Here is a 14,605-nt window from a genome sequence, read left to right as displayed (position 1 = left end):
GAAACCTAAAAACGTATTTTATTTCGAAGTTGTGCTTTGGATTTTCCCCAATCCAACATCTGTTGAGTGACAGTCTTAGGTTCACACAAAGCATCTCCAAGCATACATACAATATTCCAGTTATCAACACTATTTTAAAGAATATACCATTTTACACAAACGTGACATACAAGTCAGACGCCACAACATTGCAATTCCCTGGAAGATCTAAGCTTCTCTTCTGCACGTGGGGTACACACACACCAGCCCTTCTGGTGGTCTGTTCATCCTGTTGCTGGCGTCATCTCTCCTCATCTCCTTGGGGAGAAACCAGGGCGCCCTGAGGAGGCTGAGACCAGTGTTTCCAGCTGACGGGCTGCTGGCTGCAAACTCCTCTCTTCCAGATTGGGATGCTGGTAGCCCCACCCCACCTCCGATCCCCCAAAGACTGACCCGAGTCTGCACCAAAAGAAGGATCCATGCCTCAAGGGGCAGAGTGGGGCTCTCTGAAGCATCATGCTGGTTGAGGCAAGCAGATCTGAGGAAGACTGGTCTCCCTAGGCCCTGGGTGGCCAGCTCCTTTTGGCTCTTCGGTGTAAAGATCACAGTGTGCAGCCTGAATTCCAGTTGGCCGCAGGAGCTCTGCCGAGAAGGACTCTCCTTCTGTGGGTTCCTAGTCCCCTCGACAGGTCGATCTCGCAGGTATCAGGAGCACCAGAGAGGGGAAGACAACGTGGCTCCCAGAGCTGGGGGAAGTAGGTGGCTGCTCACACACTGTCCAGTTCATGAGGCAAATCAGCAGAGGGACACTGACCAAGGGGATGGTGGACACAAGTCATGTACAAGGGCCGCGAGAGAAATAAGGCAGGAACAACCAAAGGGGCCCAAAGCGTTGTCATTCAGAAAGCTTTGCTTTGACTTTCTCAGAAAGGAGTTTGCTGGGAGGAGGGGGAAAGGGCAGGTGTGGGTCCCAGTGTTGATTGGTTGGAGCAAAAGGAATGTAAAGTGAAGGGGAGGGCTTCCGTTTTCATTAAGGAAACATCCTTCGGTCTGAAAGCCCCTGTTGGCTCAAGACCTGTGCAAGTCCGCGTGACAGATGATGACAGGCCAGCGAACAGAGCAACAAAAGCCAAGAACCAGAGGCCTGCGGGTCACTTCTCCTAGGCTGACGCACTCGACTGACGAGTTCTTCCTTTCTCCTTTCTAGCTCTTGGGGTGGTCGTCCTGGTGTGCCAGCTTAGCCTGTAGTGATTAGCGACGCCCCCCCCACCCCCAAAGCTGCTCTTTCCTTCACCCAGAATGAGGAAAATCCTTCCACTTTCCACAGCACCAACTGCCAACTTCAGAAGATCCAAAAAGGATCTTCTAGGCTAAACATAAGGAAACTCAGATTTTCCTATCTGAATGGCAACCCACCACCTCTCTTGATCTATAGAAAATAAGGCTAAAAGCATAGCTTTAAAGCCAGGAGATAAAAAGGAATGAGCTTCAGCTTTAACTGAAGGAGTTGTCTGAGACTAATGAAACAGGGGGTGGGGCAGTCCCCAGCCCTGTACTGCCAGGACAGCGTGAAGCCAGGGAAGCCGGGACCAGGGGCACCAGGTTTAGAGACCAGATTAAAGTAGGCAAGGGCATCATTTCTGCTTTTTTGGGAGGAGAATCAGAAAAAAGGCCAACAGAAGGCCAAAATATTCAGTATCCAATTTTTTATTTTGTTAGATTCCGGTCTCGGGAGGACTTTAGAGCCCACAGGGCCAAAGCTCTCTTAGTTGTTCTAATTTGGAAAAAAAACAAAAACAAGAACACCCCGCAGGTTTAAGGAGTAATGTCTCTCTTTAATCTAACTAGGGCTCTCCAAGCCCCTGTTGGTCCCTGAAGAGAGATCTTACAGAATAACCAAACTAGAGAGGTGAACTTTAGGTTACATTTTCATTCGGGAACAATTTGGGGGGTTAGCAAAGCTGAATTTAATTTTTGAATAAGATAATGAATTTTGTCTTAAATGCCCAAAAACAGTGGGAGGAAGAAGGACCTATTTCTCAGCTTTTCCAAACCTGCCATAAACACAAGTGAAACTCTCTTAAGACTCTTTACCCTAAAAGGAACCAGCTATAAAACTGTCTTATACAGGAAAGTGTCTTAAATGGAAAATGGCCCATCAGAGACAAAGACAGGAACCCGAGAAATGTCTATACATTCAGAAAAACTTCAGAAGTTCTATAAAAAGACTGGGTTGTATTCCTAGAGGATGGAGGAGAGCAAAAGCAAACACCAATGACCAGTTCACACCAACAGAAAGAAGACAGAGAGAAAGCCCCCAACCCCAGACAGATTACAGGATCCAGTTCCATCCTGCTCAATTTTTTATGATGGAGAGATTTCAAAGGCTAGGTTCTCTGGCCCAGACAGATTTGGAATAGAAACAGAGACCCCTGGTGGCTCTTGTGTGAACTGCCACAATAAGTTACAAAGAGACTGGTCTGGGACCAGGAGAGGTTCCACATGCCAGAGACTAGAAAAAAACCGTGTGTGTGTGTGTGTGTGTGTGTGTGTGTGTGTGTGTAAAACGAAGAATGGACTATATATGGTTCTCTATAGTCAGTACCCAAAACAAGATGCCACTGAGAGCTGGCTTTCAGCAGCCAACCATCTGGTCAGGCATCCCCTGTGTCTGAGGGGACGGAGACGTGAGCCCGTGTCCTCGTGACTCGCCGTGCCAGATTTCACAGTGACCTGATAATGGAAAAACCTATCTCTGGCTAACCTAAGAACAGTGTGTACTGCGGCTGGCTGGATTATGACGACGGGGAGAAGCAGAGGGCAGTGGGGAGGGCAGTGGGAAGGGCAGGGCTGGGTGGTCACGAGGGCTTCATTCTCAAGGTTTTGGGTGACGGGAAGGCTAATTCCTGCAAGAACAACTTAGAATCTAATTTTCAACTGAAGTCCCCAAGCTAGTTAAATAGGAAGATTTTTTTTAATAACAGTCAGTCCCTCCAGTCCCCTTGTCTAGAACAATTAAATTACATCCCTCAGACAGTACAAGACTTGTCAGTGGACTGTGGGGAAGATGATGAGTTGACACCAGGGCTAGTGGCGTTTGTTTTGGGGAAGACCGTGGGCTTGGGTCGTGTGGCTGGCGGCTTGACGGGGGCAGCCATCTTGACTGACTTGACAGGCCGGAAGGCGCACGCGATGTCCCCGGCAGTGCTGGCACTGCGCTGGAAGGCGGGCTCGGGGTCCTTGAGGAGCTGGGTGTGCAGCGGGCTGGAGGGCTCCGACGTGGGGGCCACCACTGGGGAGGTTTTGAGGGGCTCCAAGGTGTCCAGAACCACATCAGGAGTGTGCTTGACACTGCTCTGCCGCTCGAGCTCCCGCAGCTCGTTCAGGGCAGAGTTCATAGTTGCCTCAATATCCTGCAAAACAGGAAAGAGGAGGTGAGGCCGGTGGAAGGCGAAGTCCCCAAGGATCCTATTTCAACAGCATAGGCCAAATCATGAAGAAACCAACTGGAGGGAGATGTCCAGATTATTTTACTTGGCCGAAATCCTTAAACATATGAATGTTCAGAATGTGGGGAAGGGGAAAAAAGGGAGTTTCATTATCAGGAGATTTCTTTTTTCTTCCTTTAGAAAAGAATGGCGGAGATGTTATTTTAAATCGAGTCCTCAGGTTTTAGAGATATGCACTGAAATAATTCTGGGTGAAATGACATATAATCCAGTGTGGGGGCAGGGGGGGGATTGCTGAAGTAAGAGTGGCCAGGAGTCTGGTCACGAGTATGTGGGATTTATTATCCAATTCTCTCTACTTTTGTGTATGCTTGGTATTGTACATAATAAACTATTTCTCACTAAGTGGTGGAGATTAAGTATGATCTTTGTTTTCTTGGCTTCAAAGCCAAAGGTCGAGAAGGGTCACGGGCTGAGGAAAGGTTCCAGAACCCTCACCCTGAAGATTCATCAGGACACCTCCCCCCCCCCCCCCCCCCCCCCCTACCCCACCAGAGAGCCCAATTTGAGGAAGCCATTTCCCTCTACCCATTACCACCAGAGGGGACGGAAGAGCGACCAGGAGGGGGAGCCAGAGCCCGCACAGGTGAATCACTTCCTGGGAGCCACAGTGGAACCACCCAGCTCTCAGGAAACAGCAGAACCAAAGACCCTCTATCCGCAGCCAGCTGCCCCTCAGGGAGACCTCCCAGCTCCCTCCCCACCTCTCCACACACTTGTGTCGGGCACCCCCAAACCACCACAGGGCTCCTCCTCAGAATCAGGCTCACATGTCAAGATGACATGTCCCAAGCCAAGGCCCTGGTTAAGGCCCTTACAGGGTGAGCTATGCTTTCTGTTGACGGTGATTTTCACTCATCCCTATGATTGTTCTCAAACCATAAAAATGCTCAGGAAGAATCCCATCATCTCCTCAGTCCTGCTCTGTAGTAGAGTCTGTCCCGGGAATGTATTCTAGCTTCGTCTTAACACCTGGCTCAGGAGGGAGCTGGGAGGATTCCCACGGTGCAAGGCAGATCGCAGCCACGAGCTTCAGCAGACGCGCAGGAGGAGAGGGCTAGCAAAGCAAGACATCGCAGGCCCGCTGCTTAATACTATGCTTGCCGGGTACACCTTCCCTAAGCAGAGCATCCCAATTAAGCCAATAGAGACCGGACGCAGCCTCTATTGCCCCCTGGAAGACGGGGCAAGAAGAATCTCAACTCAGTTGAAACATAGGAGGACAGCGGGGAGCCCTTCGCTCCTACCTGGTCTAACGAAAATTATAGAGTTGGGAGAGGCGTCTGAATGAACTGCCTGCAGCGACCCCAGAAGTCGGACTTCTAGAGGTGGGGCTGGATCGCTAATAGTCCACGGAAAACAGAGACTTGTCAGTGTGGTGCTTACGCGGAAGGAAGACCCCATAACCAGGGAGCTCACCGCCACTGTGCCTGGGGACTGGGGCTGGAAACCCTTCCGTTACCTGCGCCCCCCCATGAACCCAGGAGCTGTCGGTGGTCTTCCTCCTCCCATTAGGGACCAGGGATCAGCCGCAGGGAGCAGGACTGGGGCGTGGGCGGGGTGACAGAAAAACATGGCCAGCACTACATCTGAGCCTCAACACTCGCACAGCTTCACGAAAGCCTACCAGGCTCTCGAAACCCGAAACTTGGGCAGAATGGACTCTATCAAAAGACTAATGTGTTGCTTTAAAAAGTACAAGCCTCGAGAGCCTGTACGTGAATAAAAAGTCTGAATTCTTTTATTCTGTCTTCGAATTCTTGGGGAGAGTGGGATAGACGAATTGCGTAGAGAGCTGCCTTCTCGGGTCCAGACGTCTAGCAGCCTCTGAACTTGGTATATGATGCACAGACTTCCGCGGTTTCAAGGCCCGTCGTAATTAACGTAATTAACGTGGCGCTACGTGGGCGCAACAAACGGAGATGTGCTAGCCGGGTGTCCAGAAGCCCCACCCCACCTTACCTGTGCAATGACCTCAGGGTCCACGGGCCGATGGTTATTGAAGCTCTTTGACCTCCCTGCTGTCACTGTCTTCCGGATCTGTGGACTGTCCAGCCGATTCTTCAGGGACGAGTGGCGGCTGATGGAATTGAGGCTCCCATGCCCACTGATAGAACACTTATCTGGCCCTTCCTTGGGGAGACTCTGGCTCATGATGGGCTGGGAAGATGGGCGGCAGCTAGCCCCCACCCCCGGGGTGGCCGAGTCAGTCAGGGAACCGCTCAGCCCATGGCTGTCGCTCCGAAATGTTTTCCGGATACTCCCAGATTCTGGCCTCTTCCTTTGCCTTCAATCACAAACAGAAAGGGCAGCGTGATCAGGGATTTCTGTCCCCGAGGAAGCTAGGTCAGGAGTGAGAGAGGAGCAGGTGTTGACCTCCACGACTTCTGGGAGAAGAGGGACACACGGCACGTTCTCTCCTTGGCCTCACCTTCCCTTGCTTTCTATGTGTCTCTGTTCCCCTGCCACCCCCAACCTGGGCAAAGCAGAAACAGATACTTACTTGGTGGTCTTGAGCTTTGAGTTCTGGAGATGTAAGGTGCTGCCAGGAAAAATGTCTGATTAAGTTAAAGTTTCTAATGGAAGACAGATTCTGTTTTGAACAGAAACCTAAGAAACCTACCCAGGTAGGAGAAAATTCTCACCATCACCAAGAAGGCAAGAGGAGAACTGGTTTTTCCAAATTCTAGCATTTTCTTAGTCCAAGCACAAGATTGTGATCATTTTGGACTCAGGCAAGAGGCCGTTGTTGCTTCTTGGGCAGACATGGAAGAGAGTACTTTTCAGGAGGCTGCAGTGTGGCAGGGTCAGGGCCAAGTTTGTGCCTTTTCTTAGGGTGGAAATACATCTATGTGACCCTAAATCACCCAGTACTGGGCTGAACCCTGGCTCTGTGCGAGCTTCCTTCAGCCCGCTGAGATTCTCCCACAAGATGGCCTGGCAGAATCCTAGTAGCATGGGTGTTGCCTACTGCCGAATAATTTCATTTTTTTCCCTTGGAATCAGGTTCACAAGGATCTAATCTAAGAAGAAATCCGACTTCTGGTTTGGGCTGGCAGCTGGGCAGCTCTGATCTCGAAACCACTAAGGACCACGAAGGCCGAGGCAGGAGCTGAGGTGGAGGAAGGGAAGGGTAGGACTGAAGGTGGGGTGCTGGTCTATGTGGCCGAGCCAGTGTCCTAAGCCAGTCCCGGTCCCGTTCACGGGTCATTTCTTCTCCATGCGCTCCCTGCAGCTGCCCGCTCGGGCCATTAAGCCCTGGGCGTCAGCCACTCTTGAGCAGAAAGAGGATGTTCTCAGAGTCTTATAAGGCCTGGCCGAAACGGCTCTTCCCAGGTACCCCAAGTCCAAGGGCAGGCAGAAGCAATCACTCCCTCTTCTGTTCCTCTGTTCCTTCGGGGCTTCTGATGGTGCTGCTTTTTAGTCACCCGTCCATACAGCCTTTCCTTTGCCGGACTGAGCGCCGAGGCCCAGTACCCCCTTACTCATCTCTGAAAAACCAGCACGGGCGCTCGGTCCGACAGGGAGCCCTCACTCAATGTGTGAAACTAAATCGAACGCCACACCCAAATAACTCTTTGCTGATTTCCTTTTTCCACTTGAGGGTCGCTGACTCACAGAGCTCAAACTGCTGAGGAGGCAGCTTATGGAGCGGCCGGTGTGGGCCAGGTCTCTGGCCAGGCCCCGGGGACAGGAGGAGAGGAAGGCAGAGTTCCTGGTTTCAAGATGCTCAGCCTGGTGGGTTATCCGAGTGCGGCCTCGGTCCTGGGAGAGACTAAAACTGCTGTGGGAGGACAGGACTCGGGCACCTAACTCAGGTCCCGAGGACCTCGGGGGTGGCAGATGGCTTTCCCCAAAGAGGTCAATCCTCGGGCTACGACTTGAAGGGAGAGGAGGAGCTGATCCGGGAGGAAGGGGGCAGCAGATGCAAAGATCCAGGGGTGTGAGAGAACCCGGGGCCTGGGAAAGGAGGGGCGTGTGGGGCAGGCAGGGAGGCCTGGCAGGGCGGAGTCACTCCTCAGGGCAAGCACAGCCGGGGGCTGCCACTGGCCCACCGACTAGCTGGTGTCCGGGGAGCCCGTGTCCTCCGAGAACCCCATCCTGACGTCACCAGGTAAGGAGCTCAAGGGAACCACCCTGACTTTCCACCTGGTGTTCATCTTTTGACTATTTCAGCTATTATCCTGTACAATTTCTTGGTATAGATGGCATCAATCTCTGATGGCTTAGAAACATGTACCTAACTAATTATTTAACTCTCCCTCCACCAACCCCGCCTTGGTTTCTGGGTTAATTAGAGGCTTACCACCTTATGATGATAGGCTTATAATTAACACAGACTTGTAAATAAATAAGAAAATGTGATTAGTCCACAGTTACTTTTTACTAGCTCGGCCCTCCCAGCAGGGTACTGGGCTGGAGGGAAATAAATAAATTCCCCGTTCTTTTTTACTGGTCTGCCTTAAATCATACCTATGCTAAGTGAGCTGAATCAGCGACTTCACTAACTTGAGGGCCAAAGATGGAAAAGAGCCACGTGCCCCAACCACTCCCCCTGCTACCGGCTGGTTGGAAGAAAGCCAAGAGATCTGGGCGAGCTGGTGCAGTTTAAAAACAACAAGCATCTTTTATTCTCCTTCCAGTTTCAGTGTCCAGAGGCTACGGTTAACAGGTTTCCAATGTGCAAATCATTTCATTCCTCCAAAGCCAGAGGGGAATAAAAACTGTACATCATCTGCAATCCGTATTCATCAGGAAGGCCCTGGGGCTTGTCATCCCGCTGGCACTGGGCCAAGTTTCAGGGTCTGGCGGAAAGAGGTCTGCAGGCTTTGGGACTTGGTGTCTGGCCCCTTGAGATGAGATTAGTTCTCCAATAACCTGAAAGTCTCTAGGGGAGGCAGCAGCGCACGGGCGTGGAATCCCTCTAGCCGGCCAGATCGGGTGTGGGTGGAGTTAAGACCCTGGGATGGGGCTCACAGCCGCAAGGAAAGCTGGGGCCAGAGTTAAGAGCCTGCCGGACAGGAATGGGAATCTGCAAAGGGACTAACAGGGGACGGATGACACAGGGCTAAAGCAACAGGGAAAACACGGACAATTACTTCTACTGGTATGAAAGGGCAGAAAGGAGCTGGGGGTTAGGCAATGATGAAAGAGCTCAGGACAAAGCTTTCCTTGGGGGGCGGGGGCGGGCAGAGTGGTCTCCTTTCCTTGACGGAGCGAATGCCTGACAGAGCAGGAAACAGACACGTGGTCTCTCAGTAAACCCCTCTGGGGTCACGTGAGCCTAGTGGAAGACGCACACGAAGTTGGATCTTTGGACAGAAAAGGAAGGGCCAGGAAGACATCAAAGACTAGTATTTGGGGAAGTATTGGAAAAGAGAAGGCACCTCTGAGAAACAGTGCAAAACCAAGTTGCATAAAGGGACCAAAGCTTTGGTCAAGTTTTCATCATCAGCCGGGGCCCTACCGAGCTGAGGGACACTGCATGAGCCCAGGGTGGGGCGGCCTTCCACAGCAGGAGCCTGGGATCTGCAGGCAGGGCCTGGGGAGGCTTCCTCAGCCCTGTCCGCCCTGCAGCAGCGGTGAGCACATGCAGTGTTAGGGGGGCAGGGAGGTGCGGCACAGGCTTGGAGAGGGGCGTGAGGCCGGAGGGTGAGGCTAGGGGTCACAAGTCATTCAGGGGAGCAGAAAATGAAAAGCAGAGCTTACTTGTTGATGTTTGCAAGATAAATATCGGCTACATGACCCCCACTGGGACAGCTGGCCCCCGCTCTGGCTGTCACCTTTTCTTCAGGTGGCTCAGACATGACCTCAATGTCAGACTTGGGGCTGGACCTCTCCACGACACCGTCCTCGCTGAGGGAGAAGGGGCAGGCAGGCAGGGAGGAGGGGGGAACAACAACACAAAAAGCAGTGTTAAATCGGCGAGATGGCCCCCCAACACACACGCGACCCCCGCGACAGCTCTGAGGCAGCAGGGACACCTGGCTGGGCTAGCTCTGCGTGCAGAGGCAAGAAAGCTAAAGGCCTTCGGAGGGTCATTAAATAAATATAAATAATCCCGCTGCGTTCTGTGGGATGCTGTGCGGCCGCCACAAGGCTGAGCTAGAGGACACCTGGATTCGAGGCATCTGCCTTCGACCCCTCGCTGCTTTCCCGGGACGGCTGTGCCGGGGCAACCTCCTGGAGAAGGAGGCTGCCAGTCCAGAGTGCGGTTTATCTGTTGAGGTCTCGAGCACTGAGGGCCAGGACAGGCTGCTCTGCGCTGGCCCTGGAGATGCCGGCGTTGAGGCAGGACACCACCGCACTCGGTCGTCGCGCATCGAGCCCCGCTTAGAGCGTCCAAGCCGCTCCCAGGTCACTCCACTGCTCTCCCGGCCCCTCTGGCTACTGATGACCAGGAAAGCCCCTTCTCCCCCACAATTCATCTTCTCTCGGTCCCGTAGTGAAGTCAAAATGCTAAATTTGGGAGGGTCCTGTCCACGCACAGATGGCCACCAGGTTTGCGATGTTATCAACAGAGGGAGGATCTCCCTGCAGAACGAGCCGGGGAGAGGCTGGGAGGGTGCAGACTCACTCAGGATATCAACCTTTAAAAAATAATATTAAGGGAAGGACTAAAAACACTGACAGTATCAGCATCACATCCAAGGGCAGGGAGTCGGGGGCAGAGGCAGGGCAAAGGGGCAAGGAGGCAGGCTGGGGCTGGCGGGGGCGGGGGGATCACGGGGCCGGAGGGGGGAAAAGTGCTCCTGCCCCAGAGACTTTGCTTTAAAGAGCGGGGAGCCACCCGACAGCCCAGCTGATGAAGTCTCTCTGGGCCCGGTTCACATGCCCTTTGCTCCCCGAAGTCCTTTTCCCTCCTCTCCCTGTTCTTCCCCACGTCAGCCTCATCTGGGTTAAATGAACTGGCTCGTTTCCACCAGGCCGCTTGAGCTAGATCTCTCCTAGAAAAGCAATGCATCATTTTCATTTGCAAGGGGAAAAGCGCCATCAGCGGCCGAACTGGTTGGGATGAGCCTAGTTTTGGGGTTTTTTTGTTTTGTTTTGTTTTGTTTTGTTTTGTTTTTAAAAAGAAAAGAAGTACAAATGTTTTCCCACTCTGAGCTTTCCAGAACGGAAATGTAAGTGGTCAAACAATAACCCCTCATTAACCACTCATCAGGTTTAAGTGTGGATGAGCAGGAGGGCTGGGAAGTTTCCAAAATGACTAGCAGGGTGGTGGGTGGGTAGCGAGCGACTCGCAGGGGGAAGAGATGAGAGAAACAGTCCTCCACGGAGTCTGCGTGGGGTCCTTCGGGGATGGGGTGGGCTTCCCCTGAGGGTCGGTCTCTCTCACCCTCCTCCGGAGCCAGAAATAAAGTCTCTCTCCCACGGCGCAGCCGGGGATGCCAGAGGGGCAGGGGACCCAACGTACGTGTCTTGGACCACGATGTACTGATGGGGGATGAGTCCGTCCATGCCGTTGTGCCGGCCTTCCCACCAGTCATCAGAGGCCCGCTGGTAAAGCAGCAGGGATGCCCCCTTCTTGAAGGACAGTTCTCGGGCTGTCCGGCCCACGTAGTCAAACTTGGCAATGGCCTCGATGGGCTCACACTCTGAGAAGGGCAGAAAAGAAGGAAACACATGTTGTTGGGACCCAGAGGCTCAGGAAACTGGGCGGAAAAGCCCACTTAGCTGAACTTACACAGGTGGGAAGATAACCCGGTGTGAGAACTAAGCCACGGAGGCCCGACGGCTGAGGCCGGGATCCCCGTGCGGACTGCACCGTCACCCCGAAAGCACGTGTGCGCCCTTTCCTGCCTTTGGTCATGCTGCTCCCCACACCGGGAAGCGCCTCCTCTCTCATCCTCCTGACGAAGCACACTGAGTCACAACTGAAACAGCATCATTAAGACACAAAACAATACAAAGAATACTTTATTCTCTCGGCAGTTTTCCGTGCAAAAACGAACCACACGTGCGTGGCGGGAGTCTCGTCCTGCTTGGACACAGTGTGTCTCCTGGGAGAGCGTGTCATGCTGCCCAATAGGCTGAGCCTCGCTCAGGGCAAATGGGAACTTCTTTGGTGCGTCCACAGCTCATAGCGCCAAACCCTATCGCTGACCTTGTCCTGCTGCATTTATAAGCTCTTTTCTGATCATAAAATAACTCCATTAATTGTAGAACATTTATCATACTGTACTCTCAATACAATCAATTTTATTTATACTATCCATTCCCCCTAGAAGACCATGAGCTTTTAATCTCTGTAAGGAAAAAATAACTCAAACAATCTACTTTCCAGCAAAATACAGAATACAGAAATATATTTTGTAGCTAATACAGGGGAAAATGGACATAAAAGTCTTTTGAAAATTAAAAAGGGGTTTACAAAGGCAGTGACTTTTTATTTTTGGGTGAGCTTTGGTCTCCTCTGCATAAAAAAAGTACCTTTTTCATGAGCTTGTTAGGAGTCATTAATCAGCAATTTGTAAAAGCACTAAGAACAGGGCGGGTCTACAGTGAGCGCGCGGGCGCACACATTAGCCCTGATTCTTAGTGTATGGTCATTACCATCATTTGCGCTGAGTGGCAGGGGGAAGGTCAGAGAGCAAGAAGGCTTCCAGAAACCTGGACCCTGAGGTTAAAGCCGGTATTCCAAGGCCTGGACATCAGACTGCCTATAGGCAGGCCCAGGCCCAGCCAGCGTGATCAGTGGGCCTGCTCCAGGAGAGGCAGGCCTGGAGGTTTCTCTCCAGGAGGCCCACCAGAGAAGGCCTAGCTAAATATCCCATCTCAGTTCTGTACAGCCTTGGGCATATCACTTGACCTCTTTGGCCTCTGTCTGCTCAGCTATAATAGCGGGTGGCTCTCTTTCACTAGGATTAAGAGATAAGGCCTACAAAGCTTCTAGCAAGGACAAATTTCCCTCCTTTACCTGCTCCCCTCCTGTAATGGGGAAGATTATCATACTGATCCATCTGACTTCGGCATCCAAATAAGCAGCCCTAATTTTTTTTCCTTCTCCTCTAAAAAGCTGGCCTAGGATTATAGAATTCACAGCGAGGCAGAAAGCAGGGAAGGCTCCAAAGACTGTGCCATTTCATTCTTGTGCCCAGAAAATTCTGAGGCCCCTTGTCAGCTGTTGAGTCTTCCAAGAGCCCAAGGGGTCCAGAAATGAAGGCGCGGAACTGTTGGAAGGAGGGACGGCGTGCTGGCTGGACAGACCCTAATAAATCATGGGCGCTGCCGAGGAGCCGGCGGTGACAGCTGCACATCCCACCTCATGATGCACACCGCCAGGCTGCTCAGTGCTCGCATGTCTGTACTTTGGAAAGGGTCAATTTTTCCAGTCGGCAGGCGTGAAAGCGTGTGGTTTCTGCATCCTGAGTCCCACTCCCCTCTGGCCTGCTTCTCTTGGGCTCTTGGCACCAGCTTCTCTATTCCCCAGGCCTATGGTTTTCTCAAATGAGCTCTCCTTGACTTTGGTCTCCAGCTGCCTGGCCAGAGTCTAGGCTGGGGGACCAACACCACGCCTGGGAGGCAGGCAGGCGAGACAAGGAGCTTGAAGGTGGGTGAGGGGCAGCGAGAAGGGGCGAGAAGCTTTAAAGGCTCTGCAAGGTCCAGTGCTCCATCTCCGCTTTAGCACAGAGACCATTCTTGAGAAGGTGGGCTGTCACTCCAGGAAAGGGAAGGAATGAAAACTAGACAGGAGAGCCCCCTGCCTGTCTTCAGGGGGCTGCTGAGCAGCAAGGTGCACTGGGAGCACAGGCTATATAATCCTTTCCTTCCACTTCACCATCCTCATCCCCCCCCCCCCCCCCCCCCCCCCCCCGTCTGCCACAATCCCGTGGCCCAGCTGTCTTGGAAGTAGCGCCCCCTACCGTCATCGCTCGTATGGTGCTCTGTGGTCACGTCCTGGGTTGAGTCCTCAGCCGAGGTGGTCTCTCCATGAGGGCTGTCACTGCAACAGAAGCAAGAGACATGGGGACCTCAGCCCCTCGCTGACCAAACTCTTGTCTTCTCCTTCACGCAGCTTCCTTGGAGCAAGGGCATGGAAGCCGTCTCACGCTTTCCACCTCTGGACTGCTCCCGATGATGATGGTAAAACACAAGGCTCCCGAGGTTCTCTAGTCGCTCCTGCAAAAACTATTTGAGACTGCCTGGGGCTTAGAATATCCTGAGACAGAGGGAACCCTTTTTGAACTTACAGAATAAGTCTTTTTGAAAATACAGAGCAATTCAACCCCTCAAGGGCTGTTTTGGGTGAACTAGTCCCTGGAGGTAGCCCATGGAAGAAAACACTAGGCTTTTGCCAGGGACACGACAGGACCTGAAAACCAGCCCTGACACTCCGTAGCTGTGGGACCCTGGGCAAGGGACGGAATCTCTTTAAGCCTCAGCCACCTAAGGTTGATGGTCTGAGGCTAGTGGTCTGTAAAATGTCACAGCGTCGCCAGAAGATTCACTGAGACCTGACAGTGGTCCGTAAGTGGTCTTCCTTTCCTTCTTTCTCATTTTGCTTATGTCTCTAGGCTTTGTGGTTTGGTCTTGCGTGGGTGAGAGAGTGGGAGGTGAGTCAGAGGGAGATGAAGGGTCTGCTGTGGGCCGGACTCTGTGAGAGGGCAGGGCATGGAAGCCGGTCAGGTTCTTCAACAGTTTATGGAGTCTAAAATCATCCAGGGTTGAGAAATGAGACTGGTCAGGGAAGCTCCCGGGAAAACCATTTCCACTCCTGGTCTCCTGCCTTGTGGACATTAGAGTGGATGGAGATGGGCACCAGGAAATTCTAACTTCCTGAGAAACAGACCAAACTCCCATTCATTGCTAAAGCTTCTTCCTCTGGCAGTTGGTAGTAACAAGAGAGCCTTTCCAGGCAATTCTATGGAAGCATTAATTACCACCTCCTCTACCCACCCCCTGGCTTCACGATTCCTACCTTTGAGCCTATAGCCTTTCCCTCCCCTTGGAACAGGGACAGGTCTTTCACTCCAGAAGGTTCCTCAAAGACCAGGGGACCAGTTCAGAAGTCAGTTCCAAGGAGGCTCTCCAGAATCCAGAGAACTTTCTGGGAGAGCATCAATAGGATTCCTCCTTTTTTATTTTTATTTTTAAAATTTTTTTAACCATTTCCT

At 52.3% G+C, this 14,605-nt stretch overlaps 1 protein-coding gene across 9 annotated transcripts in view; it reads right to left on the bottom strand.

Moving 5' to 3' along the window:
* Positions 1-14,605, bottom strand: part of SRGAP2 (SLIT-ROBO Rho GTPase activating protein 2) — a 231,027-nt gene continuing 216,422 nt past the window's right edge. For 3 of the 9 annotated variants that reach the window (XM_059413272.1, XM_059413274.1, XM_059413273.1), the window contains exons 19-23: positions 13,355-13,434; positions 10,906-11,086; positions 9,198-9,344; positions 5,451-5,775; positions 1-3,392 (exon numbers count right to left, since the gene is read on the bottom strand). In XM_059413272.1, coding sequence (XP_059269255.1) covers positions 3,009-3,392; positions 5,451-5,775; positions 9,198-9,344; positions 10,906-11,086; positions 13,355-13,434 — 1,117 coding nt within the window. In that variant the 3' untranslated portion in view covers positions 1-3,008. The other 6 variants (XM_059413275.1, XM_059413278.1, XM_059413277.1 and 3 more) reach the window with 6 other exon arrangements.

Source organism: Mustela nigripes, chromosome 10 (genome assembly GCF_022355385.1).
Source record: "Mustela nigripes isolate SB6536 chromosome 10, MUSNIG.SB6536, whole genome shotgun sequence".
Lineage (NCBI taxonomy): Eukaryota > Metazoa > Chordata > Mammalia > Carnivora > Mustelidae > Mustela > Mustela nigripes.
This window is presented reverse-complemented; position numbering and strand designations above follow the sequence as displayed.